Source organism: Elgaria multicarinata, chromosome 18 (assembly GCF_023053635.1).
Source record: "Elgaria multicarinata webbii isolate HBS135686 ecotype San Diego chromosome 18, rElgMul1.1.pri, whole genome shotgun sequence".
NCBI classification, from domain to species: Eukaryota; Metazoa; Chordata; class Lepidosauria; order Squamata; family Anguidae; genus Elgaria; species Elgaria multicarinata.
In genome coordinates, this window is record NC_086188.1 from 18,853,890 (window position 1) to 18,881,617 (window position 27,728).

At 47.5% G+C, this 27,728-nt stretch overlaps 1 protein-coding gene across 1 annotated transcript in view; it reads left to right on the forward strand.

The window, feature by feature from the left end:
- The window catches only part of AP1B1 (adaptor related protein complex 1 subunit beta 1), a 70,429-nt gene that overhangs the window by 5,731 nt on the left and 36,970 nt on the right, over nucleotides 1–27,728 (forward strand). Inside the window, exons 2-6 of the mRNA XM_063143975.1 lie at nucleotides 9,602–9,663; nucleotides 12,063–12,168; nucleotides 17,201–17,336; nucleotides 22,223–22,468; nucleotides 25,969–26,159. Of these exons, the coding sequence (XP_063000045.1) occupies nucleotides 9,627–9,663; nucleotides 12,063–12,168; nucleotides 17,201–17,336; nucleotides 22,223–22,468; nucleotides 25,969–26,159 (716 nt within the window). The 5' untranslated portion in view covers nucleotides 9,602–9,626. The remainder of the gene's footprint in view (nucleotides 1–9,601; nucleotides 9,664–12,062; nucleotides 12,169–17,200; nucleotides 17,337–22,222; nucleotides 22,469–25,968; nucleotides 26,160–27,728) is intronic.

A 27,728-nucleotide genomic window follows, 5' to 3' on the forward strand; every position in this document is an offset into this window, starting at 1 on the left:
CATGGAATATAAATATGCTGATTTAGTCCTCTGAGATCGCAGAGCCCAGCTGTGTTCTGCTAAGTTGCGAAAGAGGGAACTGAAAGTAATAAGGGAGGATGGCTTTGGATCAAACCGGGCATCTGCCGTTCCACGCGCAAGGCGGGATGGGCCTGTGCAGTTGAAATACCGATCTGAAGTCCTTGAGAGGTCTTTGCTAACATGCTTGTTTCTTTCATGAAAAGACCTAGTGGGGATAAGCAGATTTCATGGTTTTTTATCTTTATGCCCTACGTTAGGTGGTAGTTTCTATAGTGCTATCAGTGTACATGGCGCTTCGGAGCTTCAGAAGCAAACAAGGAGCTTACAATCTAGGCTTTGACCATGAGGAAGACAGCAGAAGGAATGGAATAAGCAGGGGTAGTGGGGAATGAAACCTATGTACACCAGTTACTGGGGAACATGGGTGGGAGGGCGCTGTTGCACTCACGTCCTGTTTGTGGGCAGCTTGTGTGAACAGAATTCTGGACTAGATCAGGGTTGGCCCTATGATTAGGCAAGGTGAGGCAGTCGCCTCAGGCGGCAGGTGCTGGAGGCAGCAGCAAGGTGTTCAAACAGTGTATTCTGTGCCGTGCAGCCTCTTCCGCACCACTTAACTTAGCCCGCTGCCTTCAAGTTCAGTGCAGAACGTTCTGCCGTTAGTATTGAAGATAGATGAGTCAGTCCAGTCAGTCTTTGTGCCTGGATTAGGAGGGGGCGCCATCTTGTCCTTTGCCTCAGGCAACACAATGTCTTGTGCCGGCCCTGGACTAGATGGACCATGGTCTTATGAATGTCGGCAGATTCAGTTTTATGCACACGCTCACCCCAATACCATACGAGTACGTTTGTTATCGTAAGTTTTACGAAGAACAGGCTTGACAGATCCCTTTCCCAGGGAGCGTACAATCTAAAAATAGAGCCCGGGGAAGCAACAGTGGAGGGAAATGTCGGCAGGGGGTAAGCAGGGGCAGAATATGTGATTATTTTAATTACACTTTAGTTTAGCTAGAATCATAGAATAGCAGAGTTGGAAGGGGCCTACAAGGCCATCGAGTCCAACCCCCTGCTCAAGGCAGGAATCCACCCTAAAGCATCCCTGACAGATGGTTGTCCAGCTGCCTCTTGAAGGCCTCTAGTGTGGGACAGCCCACAACCTCCCTAGGTCATTGGTTCCATTGTTGTACTGCTCTAACAGTCAGGAAGTTTTTCCTGATGTCCAGCTGGAATCTGCCTTCTTGACACTTGAACCCATTATTGCAATTTAGGGGATTATTCCACAGGTTTCCCGGAACATGTAAGTTTTGAGGAAGGACTTAAAGCAATGGAGATCGTTGCAAGGAGGCAGTGGCAGGTATAAGGGGCAGCAAGGGAGAAAGGACTGAGATGAAGGAGCAGGAGACTTTTGGGTCGCTGAAGATGGTGGAGCTGCCCAATAAAAGCTCACCATCTATTTTTTTTTAGCACTTTTCTCTATGCAGTCCATCTTCTGAGTTTCTGTACAGCCGTTTTAACTCCTATACAGTATATCTAAGGTTGTCAGCTCTCCAGGACTACGTCTGTTCTGTTGATTAATGTACAAAACCCCATTGTTTTGAAAGGAAAGGTCTGAAGGAAGTTCATCTTTCCATCCCATAGCAACTTATAACTTGCTGTGTTTTTTTCAACAGCATAGCAGTCCAGATCTTTTTTTTCCATTGTGCAATAGACGGAATACAGTTTGCTTGCCAGTCCACAGAAAGACTCTTGAAAATAAATCCCTTTGCCAGAGTCAAGCAGCACCTTCCAAGCCTGTGCAAACAACACTTTTATCAGAGAGGCAAAAATCCCCCATAATAATAGACCCGGTTGGGTGAGTTGCAGTCTTTCCAAAGTTTCCCAAACGGGCTATGCATCCTGTCGCCTGCTAAAGGAAGTAGACCAAAGGTCCATCTAGTCCAGCATTCTGTTCACACAGTGGCCAACCACAGACCCACAAGCAGGACATGGCACAACAACACCCTCTGCCCATGTTCCCCAACAATTGGTTTATACAGGCTTCCTATCTCTAATACGTAGGACCTAGCCATCAAGACTAGTAGCCATGGATAGCCTTCTCCTCCAGGAATTTATCCAACCCGCTTTTACAGCCATCCAAATTGGTGGCTCTCTCCACATCTTGTTGGCTATCACTAGGTCGGTAGACCCCACTCGGACTGGGAGGGAGATGCCAAGTGCCCATCTAGCCCCAGGGAACGCAGGCCCCTAAAGGTTCAGGCTTGGCTGGCTGCCAGACACCGCAGTGGAATAAGGACTCCTCGGGAGCTCTACTCATGAGTAGACCATTCCTCCAGTGGCACCAACAGCGGGGCCCCGAAGGCTCAAGATTGAAAGCCTTCAGTTCTAGGCACAGAGTGCTGGAACAGCGTTTGTCCAAATTCTGCCTTGCATTTCACTGATACAGAGGAAGGGCCATTGTTGAAGCTGCAGACAACACTTTGCCCTCCTTTGTAAACCAGGATTGGCAATGATGGCTTGATCCTGGTTCCTAATCCTGGGTTTGCTGAGGAAGCAGTGGAAGTCATACTTCACTGCAGAAGGGCCATATCTCTGGGGCAGAGCTCCTGCTTTGTATGCAGAAGCTGCCAAGGTCAACCCTACATCTTCAAGTAGGGCTGGGGAAACTCCTGCCTGAAACTCCAGCGTGCCATTGCTGCCGGTCAGTGTTAACAGCACTGGGGTAGATCGACCAAAAGTATAAGGCAGCTTCCTAGGTTCCCCTCTGTTCGGCTCTGGTCAGGCCTCATCTTGAGTATTGCGTCCAGTTCTGGGCTCCACACTTTAACTAGGATGCAGACAAGCTGGAGGGGGTTCAGGGGAGAGCAACGAGGATGATAAGGGATCTGGAAATGAGAGACTGAAGGAACTGGGCATATTTAGCCTGGAGAAGAGAAGATTGAGGGGAGACATGATGACACTCTTCAAGTACTTGAAATGTTGTCACGTATCAGTCAGGGATGCTTTAAGGTGGATTCCTGCATGGAGTAGGGGGTTGGACTTGATGGCCTTATAGGCCCCTTCCGACTCAACTATGATTCTATGTTTCTAATGCTAGCTTTTCTCTGGAACTCTCTGTGTTTGAACTTTGGATGGCCTACTAGCCTTGCCTTTGATAATGACCCTGACTGGGCATTCAGGCTTGTTCACATGTCATGCCTTCCCATAGTTTGATGCTATGTGAATAACTCTGAGGAAGCCCTAGGCCTGGCCTTGCTGACCCCACGTCGCGGTTCCCATCCTGGTTTGCTGCCTTGGCCAAACCAGCAAACTATGGGTTGTGCTGCTTGCTCTGCAAACTCAGGATTGCAGACTGCGATCAAGCCAAAGTTGCCAACCCTGGTTTGTAGGAATATGCAAGGCATTATTTGCTGTTTTAGAAAGCACAGCAAAGCTGTGGTTTGCCCCAAGTCAGGAAAAGAGGGACACAGTGGGATGTGTGTGTGTGAGGAGAGACAGTGCACATGGGCTAAAGGACTTCTTGAAGGGTTGTTCTTGTAGCACCAAACCATAAGTTGTCCTTAACATCTGAGCCATCCCTTAGTATCAGCAATAGGGATGGGCAAAGGTGTCTGAAATCTATTCCCTCCCACTTTTGTATGTGCCCCAAACCAAGGCATGTGGACTGTGAGCTCCCTGGGGCAGAGAACTAGGGTTATTTTTTGTGCTTTCTACTTCATGAAGCCAGAGGTAGGCAACGTGGCACCTGTGGACACAGGTGTACCTGTCAGATACCTTTCTCGGTGTCCTGTCTCACCTACCTTTTTTTTAAAAAAAGAATTAATAAAATGACACTTTACGATGGAGGTAAGCAACCTTTTTGAGTCCATGGGCCCATTGGCCCATTTGAAAAGCTGTCCTGAGCATTGTCACAAAATGAAATCATCGGCCTGCGGACACCTGCCATCTCCCTTTCCTAAGGCTGTCTCTGAGTGTCACGTGTGGCCCAGAGGCATTCGTGCGAAAAGAAGATGGGCGCAGGTAGAAGAAACTCTTGCTTTGCTTTGAAGCAATCCCAGCTGCCAGTAAGAAATTCTGTTAATAATTTGTTTTTGAAAAGGCAGAAGGGCTAGGGCACCAGGAAAGGCATCCTATGGACACGACAGTCCCCGTGGATCCCACGTTGCCTACCTCTGGCTTCATGAAATAGCAAGTGTAAAAGAAAACCTCCATCGTTCTCTGCCCCAGGGAGCAAACAGTCCACATCCCAAGAGTGGGACAGCTGACCAAGAAGAGGGAGAAGAGACCAGACCAGACAAAGGTCACGGAAGATTTATTTATTTATTTATTAAATTGATATACCGCCCCATAGCCGAAGGTCTCTGGGCGGTTTGCAAAAGTTAAAAACAGTGAACATTAAAAAGTATACAAAATTTAAAACCATCAAAATATGTATTTATTTATTTTTATTTATTACATTTCTATACCGCCCAATAGCCGGAGCTCTCTGGGCGGTTCACAAAAATTAAAACCATTCAAAGTAGAAAACAACAGTATAAAACCATAATATAAAATGCAATATGAAAGCTCAACCAGATAAAAACAGCAGCAATGCAAAATTACGAATTTAAAACACTGAGTTAAAATTTATTTATAGACTGTTAAAATGCTGGGGGAATAAAAAGGTCTTCACCTGGCGTCTAAAGGGATATAATGTAGGTGCCAAGCGAGCCTCCTTCAGGAGCTCATTCCACAGCCGGGGTGCCACAGCAGAGAAGGCTCTCCTCCTGGTAGCCACCTGCCTCACTTCCTTTGGCAGGGGCTCGCGGAGAAGGACCCCTGAGGATGACCTTAGGGTCCGGGCAGGTACATATAAAAACAACAGTATAAAACAACAGTATTCATTTAAACAACAGCAGTTCAGGGGTCTATTAAAAAACAAACAAACTTAGCATATGTTGTTAAATGCCTGGGAAAAGAGAAAAGTCTTGACCTGGCGCTGAAAAAATAACAATGCTGGTACCAGGCGAGCCTCGTCGGGGAGATCATTCCATAATTGGGGGGGGGGGCACCACTGAAAAGGCCCTCTCCCTTGTTGCCAGTTGATTCAAGGCTGTTTCCTTACTGCTGGATTTTTAAAACAACCCACGTTGGCTTTGATGATCCCTTTTCAGCTTGCAATTGTACTGATGATAACAAGTTTCCTGCAGCCAAAGTTACGCCTGTTAACTGATAATGCTGAAAAGGGAGGTCTACGTACGCCTGATAAATGGTTAATGAGAAAGGGCAGTGTGTTGCACTCTGTTACAGAGGTGTTTTGTCTGCTCCTGCAAAGCTGTCCTCTCTGGAGCCTCTTTTGCCAAATGAATAGCTGGTATATGTCCCTCTCCTCCTGCTCCGTGAGGATGTAGAGATTTCAGTAAGAGATCCCATGCTCCTCACGTCAAACTGCAGCACCCTCCTGACCATGTTCCCCAGGAACTGGTGTACAACTTCTGATACTGGAGGTAGCACATAACCATCAGAGCTAGTACCCATTGACACCCTTCTCCTCCAGGAATTTATCCACGCGCCCCCCCCCCCTTTTAAAGCCATCCAAGTTGGTGGCCATCACCACATCTTGTGGCAGTGAATTCCATAGTTTAACTGTGCGCTGTGTGAAGAAGGCCTTTTATTGACTTCCTGACTAAAAGGAATCTCCCACCAATCAGCTTCAGGGGATGACCCCATTGGGTTCTAGAATTTTGAGAGAGGGAGAAAAATGTGTCCTTATCCACATTCTCCACGCCATGCACATTTTTGTACCCCTCTATCATGTCTCCCCTTAGCCTCCTCCTTTCCAAGCTAAACAATCCCAGTTGGTGTAACCTTCCCTCCTAGGGGAGATGCTCCAGCCCCTTAACCATTTTAGTTGCCCTTTTCCGCACTTTTTCCAGCTCTATGATATATTTTTTTAGGTGTGGTGACCATAGATTTGTATAAATGCAGCATCATACTGGCGCTACCGTAGTGGTCTTTTGAGAGTAGATACTGTTCTTTTGAGAGTAGCGTACAGTTTCTGCTTCAAAGTGTGGTGGGCTTTTAATATTCTACACCGAGAGGCCTTAAACTAAATAAAGCCGTTGAATCTTGGCGAGGAATTTCCCCCGCCTCCTGTCACATTATATAATGCATTATATAAAAGGTGGTCAGCGTTATGCTGGATCAGAGGCTTCTCGTCTGTCCAACGTGGGCTCCGGTGGGCTCTGCACACTCTGCTCCCGGCCAACTGGTTCAATGCAGTGAGACAATGGCAGCAATTTGCCGCATGGAGCTGATGGTCCTTCGTAGAACTGTGCAGCGCACTGCTGCAGTTCAGATGGGAAGTGAGTTTGCTTCGGCCGTAGCGGGCTGCTTTCAGAACCAGCCCTGGAGTGCCAAATTTGCCGTTGCAAGTGTATCGGAGTGAAGTGTGGGGAAGGATAAATTTAGGCCGGCTGATGCCCTGCAGATGTGCTGTAACCCAAGACATCTGGAGGGCCCCCAGTTAGGGAAGGCTGGTGGAGGCAGTAAACTCGGTAGCTGTTAGTACTCGTTTCTCCTTTGCCTTGCTGCTCTTGGGGTGCTTTTTAAAAAGGGGGTGTTGAATATTTATTTATTTACGGTATTTATATACCGCTCCCCATTGAAAATTTTGGAGCACTGTACAAGATAAAATAAAATAAAAACGGAATAAAACACCTTAAAACGGGTTTTAAAAGAAGCAAACTGTACAGTAAACCGTGGCTGGTCATTAAGGAAAGGCTTCCTGGAATAATGACGTTTTCAGGAGGCGCCAAAAGGAATACAAAGTTGACGCCTGCCTGACCTCCAGAGGCAGGGAATTCCATAGGAGGGGGGCCACCACGCTGAAGGCTCTTCCCCTAGTGGACTCCAATCGGAGGATGGATCTATGTGGGACCACCAGGAGCATGGGATGCACCTTCCTAATGCACAGGCTGGGTTCACCCATCACGCTAACCCATGGTGGGTGGCGAGCTGTGCTGGCTAGGTGGTTATGCAAACAGCCTTCGGTGCTCCCGTCAAACAATCACGCAAACAAGCCACACGGAGTAGTTTATTTCACACGCTCACCCTCACCCCCTTTTTCTGTAGTCCTCCCACCCAGCTGAGCAGGTATCCCAGCTTCCTTTGCGGTAGAAGTAGAGATCTTTTGAGAAGAGCAGAGAGGCAGCAGTGTTTTTGGGCACTCTGGCCAAACAGCTCTGTAGGCGATCTCCATAATCTACGCTGCATGGCTTACCACATGCTAACCCATCATAGGTAAAACGACCCTTACTGCAGGCTCTGAGTTCTCTGGATAGCTTATTTGGGCAAATAGCCCACCATGTGGAGAGTGGAGGACATCCCACAAACAGCATGCCACACCATCATGGCTTGTTCTGGGAAATAAACCTAAAGGATCGGGTCCGTAGTTTGGGGGTGCTCTTCGATCCAGAACTGTCACTTGAGGCACAGGTGAACTCAGTGGCAAAGAGCACCTTTTATCAGCTTAGGCTGATATACCAACTGCGCCCTTATCTGGACAGTGATAGCCTAGCTACAGTTATCCATGCTCTGATAACCTCTCGTTTGGATTACTGCAATGCGTTATACGTGGGGCTGCCTTTGAAAACGGTCCGGAAGCTTCAGCTGGTACAAAACAGGGCAGCCCATTTACTAACAGGGACTGGCTGGCGAGATCACATTACGCCAGTCCTTTTACAACTTCATTGGCTGCCAGTCCAGGTCCAGGCCCGATTCAAAGTGCTGGTATTGACATTTAAAGCCCTAAACGGTTTGGGGCCAGGTTATTTGAAGGAACGCCTCCTCCCATATGTACCTACCTGGACCTTAAGATCATCTACAGGGGCCCTTCTCCATGAGCCCCTGCCAAAGGAAGTGAGGCAGGTGGCTACTAGGAGGAGGGCTTTCTCCGCTGTAGCACCCCGGTTGTGGAACGAGCTCCCCAGAGAGGTCCGCCTGGCTCCTACACTGTACTCCTTTCGTCGCCAGTTGAAGACCTTTTTATTCACTCAGTATTTTAACACTTAATTTTAACTCAAATTTAAATTATACTGTTTTAACTCTGTATTTCAACCTTATATCAATTGTGCTGCGTGGTTTTATCCTGGTTGTGCTTTTTATATTGTATTTTGTATTTGTATTTTTAACTTGTTGGTTGTTTTATGATGGTTTTAATTTTTGTGAACCGCCCAGAGAGCTTCGGCTATTGGGCGGTATAAAAATGCAATAAATAAATAAATAAATCATGGGTTAGCGTGTTGTGTGAACCCAGCCATAAACAGCTGCCTTGTACTGTGTTACACGGCCCATCTTGTCTAACCGTCTTTGCTCTGGCTCTACATGCACCCAAGCGAGGCTCCTCCTGAGCCCTGCTCTCTGAGAAGTCTTCGCTGTTGATGGCGGGGATTGAACGTGTGACTTCCTCCTTGCCTGCCAGGCACGAAGTGTTCTATCCTTGAACCTTGGCCTTTTCTTCCTCTGTTATCGACCGACCGGAAATTCTCTACTCTGCTATCGTGGGACAGCAAAGTGCAATGGGGATTCATGCTCCACTGCGGACTGATAACACTTGCCTCTCTTCTTCTTGGAGAGCAGTCTTCAACATAAACCATGGACAACACTGGGAGGTTGTGTGTGTGTGTGGGAGGGGGGCGACTAGCTTCAAATACCCAGCTGTTGCACCCGTGTCCTGCTTGGGCGGTCCCTGGTCGACAGCCGGTTGGCTACTGTGTGAACAGAGTGTTGGACTAGAGCAGTGGTTCCCAAAGGGGGTGGTGGGGTTGCAGGGGGGGGGGGGCGTTAAGAGGCATGGGGCAAGCAGGGGGCGCTAAGAGGCAAAGGAGCGGCATTGGGGCACTCGAGGTGGTCTTTTCTGAGAAGCGCCTCTCCAGAAGGTCTTAAAACCCAGGGACATTTTTATGGGAGAAGGTAGTTCGGTCCCAGGCCATATAGGGGAAGAATCCACACACGTATTAATACCGTTTAAGAAGAGTCCTTTTAACGGTGAATTGAAATGTTTCAAAAGCACCAAAACGCTAATGAAGAGACATACCCTGCTTGGTGTGCCCCGCCACGCTGGCTGCAAAACAGAGGCGTTTGCTCTCTTTCCCCTCCCTCCCTTGGCAAGCCTGCGGCGGGTGCTTCGGATTTTGAATAAATATTCAATTAATTGTTACTGTTTTGAATTTTATTATTATCTTCCTTAGTGGGTCGTTGAAAACCGCTATTCTGAATAATGATTTTTACAGTGTAGGGTAGGGGGGCACTGGGCATGAGTTTGTGGAGCCAAGGGGGCGGTGACCTGGAAAAGTTTGGGAACCACTGGACTAGAGGGACCCTTGGTCTGATCCCACAGGGCTCTTCTGATTTTAGTTTTCTTTCTCTGCTGCCTTTCCTTTCTCTCTTCTCGCCTCCCTCCCTCCTTGCTTTCTAGTTCTGCCCTACAGGGAGAACTCGATATGTCCTTTCTCCCTTTTGTCTTCTCCTTCCTCTGCTGATCCTTCAAGGCTATCTGGATGCTAAACCTCCTGCCTGACGTGTCTTGTTTTGGTCTTTTTCAGAGGTAGCACAGCCAACCGGAAACCAAAATGTCGGACTCAAAGTACTTCACCACCACCAAGAAAGGTAACGCTGTACATGGTCTTGCTTTTTATTCTTACTGGACATGGCATGGGTAGAGTCCTAGCTTGCACAAGGTGGGGTGATAAAATAGTTCCTAGACTGTACCGCTGCAGGTAGGCGTTACCTATCTGCATGCTCTCTAACAATAATAAATAATCATAGTAATTCCCTACACATAGAAAACCAGCACGTCAGGGGAAAATGTCTACTCTAGCTTTCTGCATGCAGGAATTCCCAAGAAAAAAACCAGTCCCCTCCAGAGGTCACCTAACTGAGATATGGGCTGCTAGGTGGGATTCCAGCGCCCTCCTTGATGTATTTAGAGATGAACGGCTGTATCGTCCATTGATAATGCTGTTGGAGAACGTACATCAGCCCTCCAGTTGTGTTGGACTTCAAACTCCATCATCCCCTGCCAGCAGAAAGGCTGAGGATGATGGAAGTTGTAATCCAATGCTGACGGAACTGATCGAGGATGCAGCTGATAGACCGCCATCCGTTAAACCCCTAAGAACGCCGGCTCCAAGATATTGGGCGAAACACCTTCTGCTGCCGTGTGTTTTCCCCCTCGCCCCGTGTAAGAAAGAAACTAATTTATTTACCCTGGTACCTAATGGTGGCTGATAAACATACATCAGAAGCAATCGTAAAAAAATCAGTTTTTAAAAACCGTGGCTTGGAGCATAAGGTTCCTTCTCTGTATGGAACAGAGTTTGCGGAATCATAGAATCATAGAATAGCAGAGCTGGAAGGGGCCTACAAGGCCATCAAGTCCAACCCCCTGCTCAGTGCAGGAATCCACCCTAAAGCATCCCTGACAGATGGTTGTCCAGCCGTCCCTGACAGATGGATGCTGCAGATGGAGGAGGAAGTTGATGGAACTGGTCTCCTGCGTTACCTGAATGTGGCTTCATGGGGTGAGGGCAGCCAGAGACAGTGAGGTCTGCGAAGGGCCCCTTCTTTTACAAAACCCTCTTGCTCCAGCTTTTTCTTTTGACTTAACGGTGTTTGGGTTTTTTTTGTCTAGGTTCTCACAGGGGAGGGTGGTAGTAGTGATGGCTTTTTTATATGATTATTTTTTTTATTGTAAAATTTCAACATAACAAAAAGAAAAACCAAAGCAGAGAAAATGAAGGGGGAAAATGTAGCGTATTGGCATTTTATCAATTTCAACGCGTCCGTATGAAGTATATGTGTGCGGATGAAAATACGGCTTTCTAAGAATTTCTACTTTGACTTCTGCAAACTCCGACCAAATATCCATATAAATACCCCACTTACAAGTGCAGTCTAGATATCACCCATTCAGTGTTGAAAGCGCTGTTGAGCCCTTACGGGAGGTCAGGATTTGCCCCTCTTCGGTTTTGCTTTGCTTACAACGATGGCATAAGCCGTTTTGAGAGGGCGATGAGAGGGGTCTCCGTTTCCTCATTGCCTTGCACTTCCTTGCCAAAGCAACCACTGAAAACCTGAATGATAGAGCCAGAACGCATCATCAAAACACTGCTTGGGCCCTGGGCTCAACAGGTGTGAGGGGAGCCAGTGTCAGGTAGCGGTTAGAGTGTGGTGTGGTGATCGAAGTGTTGGACTGGGAGCCGGGAGAGCCGGGTTCGAGTCCCCACTCACCCATGGAAACCTACTGGGTGACTTTGGGCCAGTCACGGACTCTCAGCCCAGCCTACCTCACAGGGTTGTTGTTGTGAGGATAACATGGAGAGGAGGAGGATTATGCACCCCCCCTTTGGGTTCCTTGGAGGAAACAAGGCAGGATGTAAATGCAATAACAAATAATAAATTACATACTGTACATTACAGTTGGGGAACCACTGGCTGAGGCCAAATCCTGCCTTCTGGGTGGGGCATATGGCCCCGCCCCTTCCTTTGGCCCCGCCCCCTGCTCGCTAACCACCAAGTGTGTGATGGTTTCCTGGCTTTTGTACAAAGGCTTTTTTGCTTGCTGTAGACCACAATATGCTACTATTTCTGTATTTTTGCACCCTGCTCCTTTTGCATTCAGCCCCATGCCCTGCTGGGATGTGGGCCACCCAAAAGCTTCTCCAAATCTGAATTTTGCCCTCAGGCTGGAAGAAGTTCCCACCTCTGCAGTATATCTACTGTGTGTTTTACTACCTGGAGGAGGGCCTTGGAAGCATGACATCAGGTTCTGGTCCTCACTTAGCCATGGAAGCTCACTGGGTGACTTTGGGCCTGTCTCAGACTCTCAGCCCAGCCTACCTCACCGGGTTGTTGTTGTGAGGATAACATGGAGAGGAGGAGGATTATGTACGCTGCCTTGGGTTCCTTGGAAGAAAAAATGCGGGATATAAATGCAATAAATGCAATAAGACAGAGCTGGAGTGTGGCCACGTCTTACGTTCTACATCTCCTGATTCCCTCTCCAGGGGAGATATTTGAACTGAAGGCTGAACTGAACAGCGATAAGAAAGAGAAGAAGAAAGAAGCCGTGAAGAAGGTGATTGCGTCCATGACGGTGGGCAAAGATGTCAGGTATGTGACCTTTGGGGGGATTGTGGCGTCAGGGTGGGGACATCTAAGCTGCGCTCAATTCTTGTGCGCGGGAGGCTGCCGTGTCCTTGCCCCGACTTCGTCCATCACGTGTGATATGATCTCCTGTGACTGACAGCGCCTCTCCACAGCCTCCGGCGGAGAAAGCTCCATCCCATGACCGGCTACCTGATCCTTTGGTCTGGAGGTGTCAGGAATCGAGCCTGGGAACTTCTATTTTCTACTGAATTTTACTTTCTTTCGAAATAAAGTTAACAAACTAAAGGCCACAAAAAGAAGAACTTACGTAATAATAACTCGAAATCACTTAGAAACATACATAAATTTACCAATTATAAATCTTAGTCTATAAATGATATGCTTATGGAACATCTGTAGTAAAACAGCCTAATTAGGAGCGCCATGCTTAAAGAAACTAAAAATACAAATTATGCAACCTATAAAAGGAGTGTGTGTGTGTGTGTGTGTGTGTGTGTGTGTGTTAGAAAAATACAGGCAACTGTACTGGATTGGAATTTTATAAAAAGTTTGACGAGCTTCAACATAGGAAATTAATGGAAACCTTGGTGCCATAATCTCATTCTTTGAGTTAGGGTTTCTTGCTTGCTGCTGGCTGTAGCGTGCTATAAGTGCAGGATTTTTCTCTGTCTAAGCATTCGTAGGATTGCGCCGTAAGATGCATTAACGTTACAAAACACCTGCTCCTGGTGGAGATTTAAACTGCTGGAGCTGATTTGCCGGTTCAACGCAGCATTTTTGGATTCAGTGGCTCCGGGGACGGTCAAGATGAGCTCTGGCCCTTCCAAATTTACCACTCCGCCATTGCGAATTGGTCTGCGACAGCCGTTGTATAAAGTTGCCTGATTCCCCCCACCCCCTTTTAAAAACCTTGGGACCGCCTTCTGCAAAGTGGTGCCCACTAGATGTGTTGACCACTGGCCAGGCTGACTGGGGGATGATGGGAATGTAGTCCAACCCATCAAGAGACCAGGTGGGGGACGGCTACCTTAGAATATGTCCTAGAACCTTCTCCAGTGCCTGATGCTTCCTTGGCAGGCAGGCTGACGTGGAAGGAGACCCTTAAAAGGTAGGAAGCTTGGACAGCCGTTGTCCTGTTGCCAGGATTGAACCATTCCTTTTGTTGGTGTCGGCAGAGACCTGGCTGCAGGGGCTTCTGTGCAAGGCGGCCTCCCCCCCCCCTTTTTTTAAATTGTGGATATCAACAAACAGAACAGAAAATACATCGTGAAAACGGGGGGGGGGGGGGGGAAACACCCATACATTGTATATATAGAATTATCATTTCCATCATATTGAGCAGCCGGGCTTGTTTCCAGTTAATAATAGGTGAAGGCGGATTAGGCTGGGTTCCAGGAGTCTCTGTTTGGATTAAGGAGAGCGTCGTCGTCGTCCTTGACCTTCAGGAAGCTGGGCTCTTGGTCCAAGCCAAGTACCTTTTGTTCTGAAGCAGGATGAGGCCTGTCTCCTAAGCTCAGAAAAACTAGTCGGGCTGTGAAAGAGAAATCTACATGAACCTGCTACCTGTACTCTGCACTCAGCATCTAAGGCCCTCCTCCAGGTGCCTCCGCCAAGCGATATTCAGAAGCAGCAACAAGGGAGAGGGCCTTCTCAGTGTTGGTCCCCCAGTTGTGGAATGATCTTCCCGACAAGGCCAACCTGGCACCAACATTGCCGTCTTTTCAGGCCCTTCTCTTTCGTCAGGCATTTGGCAGCATTAGGATGGGTTTTTAAATCGGTTCTTCAGGATTTGTCTTACGGTTATGGTTGATGGCTCAAAGTGGTTTTTAGATATACCGTATTTCTTCGATTCTAAGACACACTTCCCCCCCATATAAACATCTCTAAAAATAGGGTGCGTCTTAGAATCGCAGGTGTGTTTATTATTCTTAGAATCAAAGCTTTTTTTCTTTTGGTGGTACTGAAATTAGTTTGCGTCTTACAATCGATGGCGTCTTAGAATCGAAGAAATACGGTATGTTGTCCTTGTGTGTACTGTCTGTAGGAGTGTATTTTATCTAAATGATTCTTAAGCTCCGTATACTGTAATTTAATGATTTTTAATTTTTGTAACTCACCCAGAGAGCTTCGGCGATGAGGTGGTACAGAAATGTAATAAACAAATAAATCTGAAAGCCTTCTGGTGCACTTCTGAACTGGCTTCCCAGTAGAGCCAGCTTTGCAGCCTAAGAGGCTGAGCCTTTCCACCTGTTAACCCTCCTATTTATTAGCCGGTGATAAAATTGGTGGGGACCTTGGAGGTCACCTAGCCCACCCCCCTGCTCAATGCAGGATGCACCCCTGACAAATGGCCTTCCAGCTTCTGCTTAAGTATCTCCAGCAAAGGAGAACCCATCACTTCCCAAGGGAGTCTGTTCTGCCATGAGAAAGCTCTTAATGACGAGGAAGTTTCTCCTAATGTTTAGCCAAAATCTGCTTCCCTACAATTCCTAGTTCTAGCCCTGCTTTCTGGAGCAACAGAAAAAAACTCTGCTCCATCTTCTGAAGAACCCTTCAGATATTTCAAGATCGCTATCATCCGCGGTGGGTGGGTTGTGGGGGCGGTTAAGCAGCTCATGTTTGGCTTGAATCCATTAAGACGCTTAGATCCTTCTCACATGTACTGCTGCCAACCCAGCTTCTCCCATCCTAATCATGCTTTTGATTTTTGCACTTAAATGCAGGAACTTTACATTTATCTCCATTGCCTTTCACCTTGTTTGGTTTCAGTCCAGTGTTCCAATCTGTCAAGATCGTTTAGAATCCGGCCTTGGTCTTCCATGGCATTAGCGACGTCTCTCAGCTCCATGTCATCTGGAAATGTGATAAGCATCCTAGTCATTTATAAAAATGTCGGACGGCACACGGCCTTCTGCTTTCAGCCTCCCTCCAGACTGACCCAGAGCTGTTACTGAAGCCCTTGCAGGGCACGGCTGCCCAACCAGCTGCAACTCTACCTTTTTTATAACCTGTGGAAAAGGAAAGGAAAGAAACCTCTCGTGCAAGCACTGACTCTTGGAGGGACGCCAGCTTTCGCTGACGTTTTCTTGGCAGGCCTTATAGCGGGGTGGTTTGCCGTTGCCTTCCCCGGCCGTTATTCCCTTTCCCCCAGCTAACTGGGTACTCATTTTACCGACCTCGGGAGGATGGAAGGCTGAGTCGACCCGAGCCGGCTGCCTGAAACCAGCTTCCGCTGGGATCGAACTCAGGCCGTGGGGAGAGTTTCAGCTGCAGAAACTGCTGCTTCACTTTAGCTGTTTTTATAGTACTTTATTGTATTTATTTATTTATTTATTTATTGCATTTTTATACTGCCCAATAGCCAAAGCTCCCTGGGAGGTTCACAAAAATTAAAACCATTCAAAGTATAAAATGAACAGTATAAAGACATGATATAAAATACAATATAAAAGCACATCCAGGATCAAATCAGCAGTAGTGCAGAAATGCAAACTTAAAATACAAATTTAAAACAGCAAAGTTAAAATTGAATTTATAGACTGTTAAAATGCTGAGAGAATAAAAAGGTCTTCACCTGGCGTCTGAAAGAATATAGTGTCGGTGCCAGGCGAACCTCCTTAGGGAACTCATTCCACAGCCGGGGTGCCACAGCAGAGAAGGCCCTCCTCCTGGTAGCCACCTGCCTCACTTCCTTTGGCAGGGGCTCGCGGAGAAGGACCCCTGAAGATGACCTTAGGGTCCGGGCAGGTACATATGGGAGGAGGCGCTCCTTCAGATAATCTGGCCCCAAGCCTTTTAGGGCTTTAAAATGTTAATATATTTATATATTTATAGTAATATAATTATTTATTGCCTCTTTGTATTATGCATTTGTATTGTTTTAATCTTGCACAACGCCTTGAGAGGGTTCTATGTTTGAAGGCATCCTAAAAATTATTTGAAATGAATAAAGTAAATACTTAACAGTAGTGTCTTTCAGACCACGTTAATAGCAGCTTGTCCACAAAGATATCCTGGGAGGCGTTTGCACAGTTGGCCAGACTTGTAACTCTATCAATAAAATAAAAGAGCTGAGCTTGGGCATACCGATGGGGAAGCAACCCAAACCTGGTGGGTGTTTAATAATAATAATAATAATAATAATAATAATAATAATAATAATAATAATTTCTTACCCGCCTCTCCATTTGGATCAAGGCAGGGAACAACAATAAATATAAAATACAGAAAACTGAATTTAAAACATAGTATACGTTATTAAAACATCCTAAAATTCCACTAGGATAGGCCTGCTGGAAGAGGTCAGTCTTTATAGCTTTCTTAAACGCTAAAAGACTGTTAAGTTGCTGAGTCTCCTCTGGCAGGCCATTCCACAGTCTGGGAGCAGCAGAAGGGAATATTTGTAATACTCGTCAGCCTAGTTTTGGCTGATTGGAGTAAATTCTTCCCAGAGGACCTGAGTGTGTGGGGTGGATTGTACGGGAGAAGGCGATCCCACAGGTAGTCTGAACCCAAACCATGTAGGGCTTTAAAGGTGATCACCAACACTTTATACTTCGCCCGGAAACCACCGAAGGACACTGCAGGCTAAACCTGCCCTGCAGCGCTCTTGCTAAATTGATTTTTTGGGCGTATGTTTCTCCCGCCTGTCAAGCCTCTGCTATAAAGCGGCGCTGCCTGAGGTGGCGGTGAGCGGCATCTCAGTCTTACCCTGCGGGGAAGAAGAAGGAGCTGTTGGTTTGCCCCTCCATTGGGAGATGAGAGGACGGAGCAAGGCCTTCCCACCAGCCTAAACAGTCTCCTTAATTTCTTCTTATTTTCTCCCTCTTCCCTCCCCATCCACTTTTCCTTGTGTGTCGTGTCTTTTTTAGAATGTAAGCCTGAGGAAAGGGACTGTCTTCTTTATTGATACATTGTAAGCCGCTCCGAGAGCCTTTTGGCTGAGGTGCGGGATAAAAATACTCGAAATAAAATAAAATAAATAAATAAATAAATACCTGGTTCCCTTATGCCTTTTCCTTTTTTTGCCTTTCAGCGCCCTCTTCCCGGATGTCGTGAACTGCATGCAGACTGACAACCTGGAGCTGAAGAAGCTGGTTTACCTGTACCTGATGAACTACGCCAAGAGCCAGCCGGACATGGCCATCATGGCTGTCAACACGTTCGTCAAGGTGTGTGCCTTTTGCGGAGCAGGTGTTGAGGGGAGACGTGGCCGGGCACCTGCCGAGGGACCACACCTCAGCAGGGTCCCAGTGTCGAAAGCCCCCTGGAGTTGCTCCTCCTTTTCCCCACTGCAACCTGTTCATTCGCCTGCCTCCCGCTCTGGCCCAGGTAACGGTGGCAGTGAGAAGGGGGTACAGGAGGCGCCCCGGCCTCCTTGCTGCCTGGCTCTCTCCGCCTGCCAAGCTAGCAAGCGGTGGAAATGATGAGGAAGAGAAGGAGGAACAATGTCAGCTGGTGACGTTGGGCCCGTTCAGAAGACACCTTAAACCACGGCTTTAACCACCAGGCTGTGTTCAGAAGACACCTTAAACCACGGCTTTAACCACCAGGCTGTGTTCAGAAGACACCTTAAACCACGGCTTTAAACCACCAGGCTGTGTTCAGAAGACACCTTAAACCACGGCTTTAACCACCAGGCTGTGTTCAGAAGACACCTTAAACCACGGCTTTAAACCACCAGGCTGTGTTCAGAAGACACCTTAAACCACGGCTTTAACCACCAGGCTGTGTTCAGAAGACACCTTAAACCACGGCTTTAACCACCAGGCTGTGTTCAGAAGACACCTTAAACCACGGCTTTAACCACCAGGCTGTGTTCAGAAGACACCTTAAACCACGGCTTTAAACCACCAGGCTGTGTTCAGAAGACACCTTAAACCACGGCTTTAACCACCAGGCTGTGTTCAGAAGACACCTTAAACCACGGCTTTAACCACCAGGCTGTGTTCAGAAGACACCTTAAACCAGGGCTTTAACCACCAGGCTGTGTTCAGAAGACACCTTAAACCACGGCTTTAACCACCAGGCTGTGTTCAGAAGACACCTTAAACCACGGCTTTAACCACCAGGCTGTGTTCAGAAGACACCTTAAACCACGGCTTTAACCACCAGGCTATGTTCAGAAGACACGTTAAACCACGGCTTTAACCACCAGGCTGTGTTCAGAAGACACCTTAAACCATGGCTTTAACCACCAGGCTGTGTTCAGAAGACACCTTAAACCACGGCTTTAACCACCAGGCTATGTTCAGAAGACACCTTAAACCACGGCTTTAACCACTAGGCTATGTTCAGAAGACACCTTAAACCACGGCTTTAACCACCAGGCTGTGTTCAGAAGACACCTTAAACCAGGGCTTTAACCACCAGGCTGTGTTCAGAAGACACCTTAAACCAGGGCTTTAACCACCAGGCTGTGTTCAGAAGACACCTTAAACCAGGGCTTTAACCACGGTGAATAAGGCTTTTTGCTTTATTTGCCATGGTTAAAGTTGTAGTATAAGGTGTCTTCTGAACACAGCCTGGTGGTTAAAGCCGTGGTTTAAGGTGTCTTCTGAACGGGGCCGTTGGCAAGGAGAGGGCAGACTCACCGTGTGTGTGTGTGTCTTGCCAAAGTCTTCCCCCACCCCCAAACCTGGAGCTGCCCCTGACCTTTTAGCTGTTCCACTGGTGCATAGGCAGACCCAGACCATAAAGAGAAAGGCCTTGGCTCCAATGACAGACGATTCTCTTTCTTTTGTGTGTGTGTTATTTTTCCATAGCACTTATAACGATTTCAAATGGAAGCAAACAGAAATAAAATGCAACCCCAAATAAAAGCTTAACATTCCAGCAGCAGATAGCAGTAAACCTACCTAGTACGTGGAACAGTGTTTTGCATTCCTTTGGGAAGTTGGGGGCTGTACAAACCTCTTCCAAAAGGGGGGGGGGGACACCCAGAGGGGCCTGCTCCCATTGGAGGCTAGCTTCTCCTTCCTGTAAGATAGAATCCAGAGCCTCATCGAAAGATCTTAAATGCTGGGAGGGTTTTTTCTTTTTTGGAAGGAGATGTTCCTGGATATTTCTGTAAACTGCCCAGAGAGCCCTGGCCATGGGAGCGGTATATAAGTGCAATAAATAAATAAATAAAAAATATCATTGAGACCCAACTCATCTAAGATTTTCATTTTGGCCTGAAACAAACTTTCTAACCATGCAGGTGCTTCAAAAATAGGTAATATGCGGGAACCATCAGTCTGTCACCATATTCTGCAACAGCTGAGATTTCTGTATTGCCTTCAAGGGAAGTCCCACATAGAACCTGTTGCAGTAGTCTAATCTGAAAATCAGTGAATAGTGGTGTTCCACATCTTACATGAAGACCAAGGCCTAATTCATACTATCTTCGAACAGAGGCAGGGAAGACCGTAAGCTCCATGGAATGAGGGAGGGAAAATACTTGCTGGTTTATTCTAAATGGATTGATGAACTCGGCTTGGGGTTTGTTTTCAGTAATGATGAACTCTTACTTATAGAGCTGCAAAGTTCACTTGGTAGAATAATCAGTTTGTTCTTGGGATCTTTCTCTGGCTTGTCGCAGGAAGGACAAGCAAGGTTAGGCCTCATCTAGAGTATTGTGTCCAGTTCTGGGCTCCACAATTCAAGAAGGATGCAGACAAGCTGGAGCGTGTTCAGAAGAGGGCAACCAGGATGATCAGGGGTCTAGAAACAAAGCCCTATGAAGAGAGACTGAAAGAACTGGGCATGTTTAGCGTGGAGAAGAGAAGATTGAGGGGAGACATGAGAGCACTCTTCAAATACTTAAAAGGTTGTCACACAGAGGAGGGCCAGGATCTCTTCTCGGTCCTCCCAGAGTGCAGGACACGGAATAACGGGCTCAAGTTAAAGGAAGCCAGATTCCGGCTGGACATCAGGAAAAATTTCCTGACTGTTAGAGCAGTGCGACGGTGGAATCAGCTACCTAGGGAGGTTGTGGGCTCTCCCACACTAGAGGCCTTCAAGAGGCAGCTGGACAACCATCTGTCAGGGATTCTTTAGGGTGGATTCCTGCACTGAGCAGGGGGTTGGACTAGATGGCCTTGTAGGCCCCTTCCAACTCTGCTATTCTATGATCTATGAGTGTCCTGTCTTCCATTGTACAATCTTCTCTCTGACAGCCTGTGGACTCCTTGGCTTCCCACACTTCCTGCCCAGGGAAAGACAGCATGAATTTTATTCCTCCCATCCTAGGCGTGCGCAAAGGGTGTGCTGGGTGTGCCCAGGCACACCCTAATGTCTCAAGCAATAAGTACCAAATTGAGGGGGCCATTGAGTAGGGATTCTATGAAGTGTTCCGGATCACATGTAACACTAACACAACCTTGGTTTGTGTGGTTCGTTTCTGCTTGCAGCAGGTGCCTCGTTCATGATAACCCAGAATGTTTTTAAAATTCTGGATTATCTTGACATTCAGACTGGTTCACTGAATGGACTGTGTACCTTTATGGTTGCTAACCATACAAAAGAAGTGCCCTGATGGATCAGAACCAGGGTCCATCTAGTTCAGCACACAGTGGCCAACCAGCTGTTGACCAGGCATCAACAAAGCAGGGCATGGTGCAACAGCACCCTCCCGTCCATGTTCCCCAGCAACTGGTGCACACAGGCTTACTGCCTCGGATACTGGAGGTAGCATATAGTCTTCAGGACGAGAAGCCATTGATATCCTTCTCCTCCAGGAAATTATCCTAACCCCCTTTTAAAGCCATCCAAAAGGGTGGCCATCGCTACCTCTTGCGGGAGTGAACTCCATAATTTAACTATGCAGTGTGTGATGGAAGTCCCTTTATTTATCCTGAATTTCATTAGCTTCATAGTAGAATCATAGAATTCTATTAATGAGCCGTTGGAAGGGGCCTACAAGGCCATCGAGTCCAACCCCCTGCTCAGTGCAGGAATCCACCCTAAAGCATCCCTGACAGATGGTTGTCCAGCTGCCTCTTGAAGGCCTCTAGTGTGGGAGAGCCCACCACCTCCCTAGGTAACTGATTCCATTGTTGTACTGCTCTAACAGTCAGGAAGTTTTACCTGATGTCCAACTGGAATCTGGCTTCCTTTAACTTGAGCCGTTATTCCGTGTCTTGCACTCTGGGACGATCGAGAAGAGATCCTGGCCCTCCTCTGTGTGACAACCTTTTAAGTATTTGAAGAGTGCTATCATGTCTCCCCTCCATCTTCTCTTCTCCAGGCTAAACATGCCCAGTTCTTTCAGTCTCTCTTCATAGGGCTTTGTTTCCAGATCCCTGATCATCCTGGTTGCCCTCCTCTGAACACGCTCCAGCTTGTCTGCCTCCTTCTTGAATTGTGGAGCCCAGAACTGGACGCAATACTCTAGATGAGGCCTAACCAGGGCCGAATAAAGAGGAACCAGTAGCTCACGTGATTTGGAAACTATACTTCCATTAATGCAGCCCAAAATAGCATTTGCCTTTCTTGCAGCCATATCGCACTGTTGGCTCCTATTCTGCTTGTGATCTACAACAATTCCCAGATCCTTTGTAGTATTGCTGAGCCAAGTATCCCCCATCTTGTAACTGTGCATTTGGTTTCTATTTCCTAAATGTAGAACTTGGCATTTATACTTTGAGAGGGGAAGAAAAATGTCTCCCTATACCCCAAATGTCTCCCTATATCGTAAATGTGTACTGTACTATGCAGATTTATTTCATCTGTTCAGCTGGCTCAGGGGAAGATGTCTTAAGTAATGTAATTGACTTGCTAATAATTGTCATGTCTAGTAACCAGCTCTTTTGGAGACGGGGTTTAAATCCCTCAGTTGAGTATTGAAATGGACTCAAAACATGTGAGTGAAAAATGCCAAATTTGCATGTTTGAAGGAGCAGAAATATCCCCCCCCCCGAATAGCCTTTCCCTTGGGAAAGGCTTTAGATCATTCAGTTTTGGTGCCATTTAAAAAAGAAAACACACATAACAAATTGAGAGAAACGTGGAACTTGAGCCTCGTCTGCCCATCCGAGAGGATAAAACCCTGACCGGCTTGTCTCTTATTCCACAGGACTGTGAAGATCCGAACCCTCTCATCCGGGCCCTGGCCGTGCGTACGATGGGTTGTATCCGAGTCGATAAGATCACAGAGTATCTCTGTGAGCCGTTAAGGAAGTGCCTGAAGGACGAGGACCCCTACGTGCGCAAGACGGCTGCCGTCTGCGTGGCGAAGCTTCACGACATCAATGCGCAGCTGGTGGAGGACCAAGGATTTCTGGATACCTTGAAGGACCTCATCTCAGACTCCAACCCTATGGTGATTCACCTCTCTTGCATGGGGCGTAGTAGTGTAAGGGTTATTACTCAAGATCTACCAGGCCGATTTTGCTCGTTTTTGTTTTAAACCGAAGCTTGAGCAGGGTAGACGGGTGGAAAATTCTGAAAGTTCGAAAACGTTCAGAGGTAATTAATTTCCTCAAGGCCAAATAGGCAGGGGACGCCCCTCCACCAGCAGGATGACGTACAGCCCTGCTCAGCCAATCATTACGGCTCAAAGGCAGGCCCCAGGCATAACCACATAGTTAGGCTGTTGCCACAAGCGGAGAGGGAGGAAGGGACTGAGGTGGCCAATCGGGGTGAGGGAGGGGGCAGGGCCACACCGCCACATGCAAATTTTGGAGGGGGGATTTACTATGCGTAGTTGCATTATTCATGAGGCCCTCTGTGGGGAGAGGATTGAGAAGCAAAGGAATCATAGAATCATAGAATAGCAGAGTTGGAAGGGGCCTACAAGGCCATCGAGTCCAACCCCCAGCTCAGTGCAGGAATCCACCCTAAAGCATCCCTGACAGATGGTTGTCCAGCTGCCTCTTGAAGGCCTCTAGTGTGGGAGAGCCCACAACCTCCCTAGGTAACTGATTCCATTGCCGTACTGCTCTAACAGTCAGGCAGTTTTTCCTGATGTCCAGCTGGAATCTGGCTTCCTTTAACTTGAGCGCGTTATTCCGTGTCCTGCACTCTGGGAGGATCGAGAAGCGATCCTGGCCCTCCTCTGTGTGACAACCTTTTAAGTATTTGAAGAGTGCCATCATGTCTCTTGTAGGAGAGCAAGAGTAGGAAAGGAGCATGACTGCCAGCACCCATGGGCGACACGGGCTGCACACTAGTTAATTAGATTCCTTTGTCTTTCTCAAAAGAGAGAAAGACAAACTTTGAAATGTCTAAAAAAAACCAAAAAAAAAAATAATCCACTAAAATACTGCCACTCCGTAAAACTACAGCAGTCTCTGTGACAACCGTAAACAATTCAGCTGAGAACAGAGGAAACGCTTGAGCCGGTGTGCTGAAAAGAGGACTATTTTGGTGCCAGGCAGGTCTCACTGGGGAGGGCGTTCCATAATCTGGGCGTGACGAGGTGAAGTGGGGGGTCACCACCGAAAAGGCTCTCTTCCCTTGTTGCCCTTCTGCAACCCTCTCTCAGAGGAGGCGGTCAGGGGAAGGCCTCAGATGTGGGTCGCTATGATTCCCTGTCGAGATGGCTTCCTCTTTCTCCGTGCTCTACTATAAAGGCTTTGGGGACTTTGCTAAAGGCTTTGGTCCCCAATAGCCAGAGGAAGGGGCTGCTTCTTTATCCATTTCAGCACCTTGCTTCTCTTCAATGCCTGCTCCAGAGGTGGGGGGGGGATCTTGGGCCCCCTGGGGCCCCCTTTCCCTGGTCTTGTTCTCTTCCCCCTAACCACCGATCGTTTGGTTGTTTCCCATCTTTTGTACACCGCCCCCCCCCATTCTAAGAGGTTCGTAATGCCTCTCCCAAGCCTTATTTCCTGCCAATAAGAGTTGCAAGCTAAAATATGCATGTGTTTTTTGCATCTTCACTCTGCCCCTTTTTGCCTTTGACTCCGCCCACCACAGGGGTGCAGCTCCTGAGAGTTTTTCCAAATTGGATTTGGCCCTTGGACTTGAAGGGATTCCCCATCCCCACCCTATGCCCTTGCCCAACGGATGTCTTGTGAATCTAAATGCTAAGGAGCTCATCTGCTTTCTGCCTGTTTGATGGGGCGATGGGTTGTGTCCTGATCCGGGGATGAGGCAGGCAGGCGGAGAGTTCTTGGTCCAGGAAGGCTGTGATTCTCCCTCTTCAGTCTGGAGGTCCAGTTTATACGTGTAGCAGAATAGAGGGGCGCTTCCTTGGGACTGTACCACTGCAGGTGATTTGCGTATATATCTCAGCATGCTCTTCCAGTAGAACAGCCCCTCCCAAATCCCCGCACCTAGAAAAATACCATGTCAGGAAAACGTCTCCCTGACATGCTATTTTTCTGTGTGCGAGGATGTTTTGTGTATATTTATCATTTGCATGCTTCCCATAATATATAAGCGTATGTGCGCACATACACACCACTTGCAGTGATATATTCCAGAAAAGCTCTGCCCTGTGCGACAAGAGAGTTAGAGTTTAGACTTAACTCTAAATCCCTATTAATCACAGAATGACCAGCTGGCTGTAGGCCAAACTGCATCTGTGAAATGGGAATAGCGATGGAGTCATTCTCTGCCAAATGCTGCTCTCTTTGCCCCTTCTGTATTTTTAAAAGGCAGGTAACTGGAGAGACTTCTCTGCACACAAGTCCAAATGAATTTTTAATTTAGACCAGTGGCCTATAAAATGCCTAAGAGAAGAGCAGGCTGGCTTTGTGAAAGGAAATGTATTATTTATTATTTATTTAGAATATTTTTATCCTGCACCTCAGCCAAAAAGGCTCCCGGAGCGGCTTACAATAAATCAGTAAAGAACTGTGTCTCAAGTGACAGTTCTGGATCCAAGATCACCCCCAAACCATGAACCTGATCCTTTAGGGGGAGTGCAACCCTGTCCAGAACGGGGTGAACATCACCTCACCAGACAGGCGAATCACCCGCTAACAGTACCTCCGTCTTGCCTAGTTTCATAACTTGTTACGCATGCATACAGAGGAGGGCCAGGATCTCTTCTCGGTCCTCCCAGAGTGCAGGACACGGAATAACGCGCTCAAGTTAAAGGAAGCCAGATTCCAGCTGGACATCAGGAAAAACTTCCTGACTGTTAGAGCAGTACGACAATGGAACCAGCTACCTAGGGAGGTTGTGGGCTCTCCCACCCTAGAGGCCTTCAAGAGGCAGCTGGACACCCATCTGTCAGGGATGCTTTAGGGTGGATTCCTGCATTGAGCAGGGGGCTGGACTCGATGGCCTTGTAGGTCCCTTCCAACTCTGCTATTCTACGATTCTATAACTTGTTAATTATTTTAATGATGGTGCCGTCGCCTTTTTTTTTTAGCTAAAACGCTATCAAGGCGGTGTGCGGAATTGTAAGCTATAAAACCTTAAAGCAACAAATGTCTGCCACAAAGTTGGGAAACCGTCAAATAATTGGTGGTTGGAGGAAAGGGGTGGGTGGGGCCAGAGGAAGGGGTGGGGCCACCTGGGGAACCATGGAGGGCCGCATTTGGCCCCCGGGCCTGAGGTTCCCCACCATGGGTCTAAATAAACAAAATTACCTTGTTCTTATATGAACCTTTAGGACGCAATCCTAGGCACGTTTAGACAGAGGGAAGTCCTACAAGTCCCAGCTGTGCTGGCTGGGGAATGCTGGGACTTGTAGGACATTTTTCTGTCTGAATGTGCATAGGGTTGCACCCTTTATTAGTTTATTTCTGATGGCACCTTGGTAGTTCTGTTGCAGCATCCTGGGGATTAATGGATAATGAGGCTGTGGTTCTCCTTTCCTGTTTTCATGGCTGGTTTCTTTTTTCCTCGCCTTTCCTTCCCGTCGGCTAGGTGGTCGCCAACGCAGTAGCCGCCCTCTCGGAGATAGCCGAGTCCCACCCGAGCAGCAACCTGCTGGACTTGAACCCGCAGTCGATCAACAAGCTGCTGACTGCCCTGAACGAGTGCACGGAGTGGGGCCAGATCTTCATCCTGGACTGCCTGGCCAACTACATGCCCAAGGACGACCGCGAGGCCCAGAGGTGAGAGGCGTGGCGTGGCTCGCTTGCTCGAGCCTGTCTTTGAGCGAAGCGCCGTGATGCGCTGCGCCCGCTCCTTGCTCGCAGGGCCTGCTGTGTGGGCTTCAGCCGATAAGGTTTTAAATCCCGCCTCTCCGGCCAGGTCCAGGTGTTTAAAAATCAGCGCTGCGGATATTGCAATAAAAATACGTATTTCATTTTGTTCGTTACATTTTCATGCTGCCCAAGATCCGAGGCGGTTCACAATTAAAATCATAAACGTAACGGGATATAAAACTTCTGAAAGTTTAAAATAGGGTGACTGCCACGACACAGGCTCTGAACACCAGACCTCACGTCTGCCACCACTCCTTATGGGGCGACACAGGCTCTGAACACCAGACCCGGCCGAGGCTACTCCCTGCTCAAGCCAAGCACCACCGCTTGATACGCCTGAGGCAAGGGATAAAGCCCACCTTCCTCCAAACTATGTGGAGAAAGGGGTTCAAAATGGAGAAGGATTTTAATATATATAATAATGCGCTGTGAGTTATATCTGCTTAGGTGAATGATTGTCAGAGTGGGTGCTGAATGTGTAAACTTAAGATGATAAATGCCAAACAGGCACGTGGGACTTTTGTGGTAGTTTAAAAACAAAACAATCAAAATTTATTTTTAAAAGTTCATAAGCTTTGTTTCAAATAACAACATTTAAAAACCTTTTTGAAACCTTCCATACAATCCGGTCACTCATTCACATTCGCGCTTTCCTTTCTCTCACACAATCACTCTTGAACTTTCTTTATTCTCAGTATTGATGAATATACTTCCACTACGTGCACACCACACCCTAAAGACACCACTCACTACACTGACTCTCAAATTTCCCAGAACTTTAGTACCATAAACACAGAGAGCACTACAGACTCTAAGAGGACCTAACAAGTCTCCCTGAAAAGGTTCCCTGAAAAGGATCTCTCGATCCCCTCAGTCCTTCCCTTATATATGACTCCTCCCCCCTCCCAAGACATTCTAACTCTGCCCACTCAGGCCAACATTCTAAAAACCACAGACTTACACACTGCAGACATACATTTGGAATTGACTTGTGGGGTGTAACGCCACAGTGACCCTATGGAAAGGAGGACTGTACCTTTAATAGTTGCATAGAAAAGGGGATTTCAGGTTCCTTCGTATGCATGGAGCACCTGGTGAAATTCCCGCTTCATCACAACAGTTACAGCTGCAGGAGCCCTGCCTAGCGTGACCAGATACAAAAGAGGGCAGGGCTCCTGCAGCTTTAATGTCACCAGGTGCTGCATGCATACAAATGACACCTGCTGAAATTCCCTTTTCTATGCAACTGTTGAAGATACGGGAGTCCGGCCCTGCTTTTCTTATGGTCACCCTATTTAAAAGTACCACATCAAACCAAAGTAAAATCCAGCAGCAGTTACAGCCCAGGGAAAGACTTCTTGAAAAGGTGTGCTATCAGGCAGTGCTTAAAAGATTTTACGTTTTCTATCTCCCGAATTGCATGAGGGAGGGTTTTCCAGAGGGTGGGTGCCGCCACCGAGAAAAATAGAATCTTGC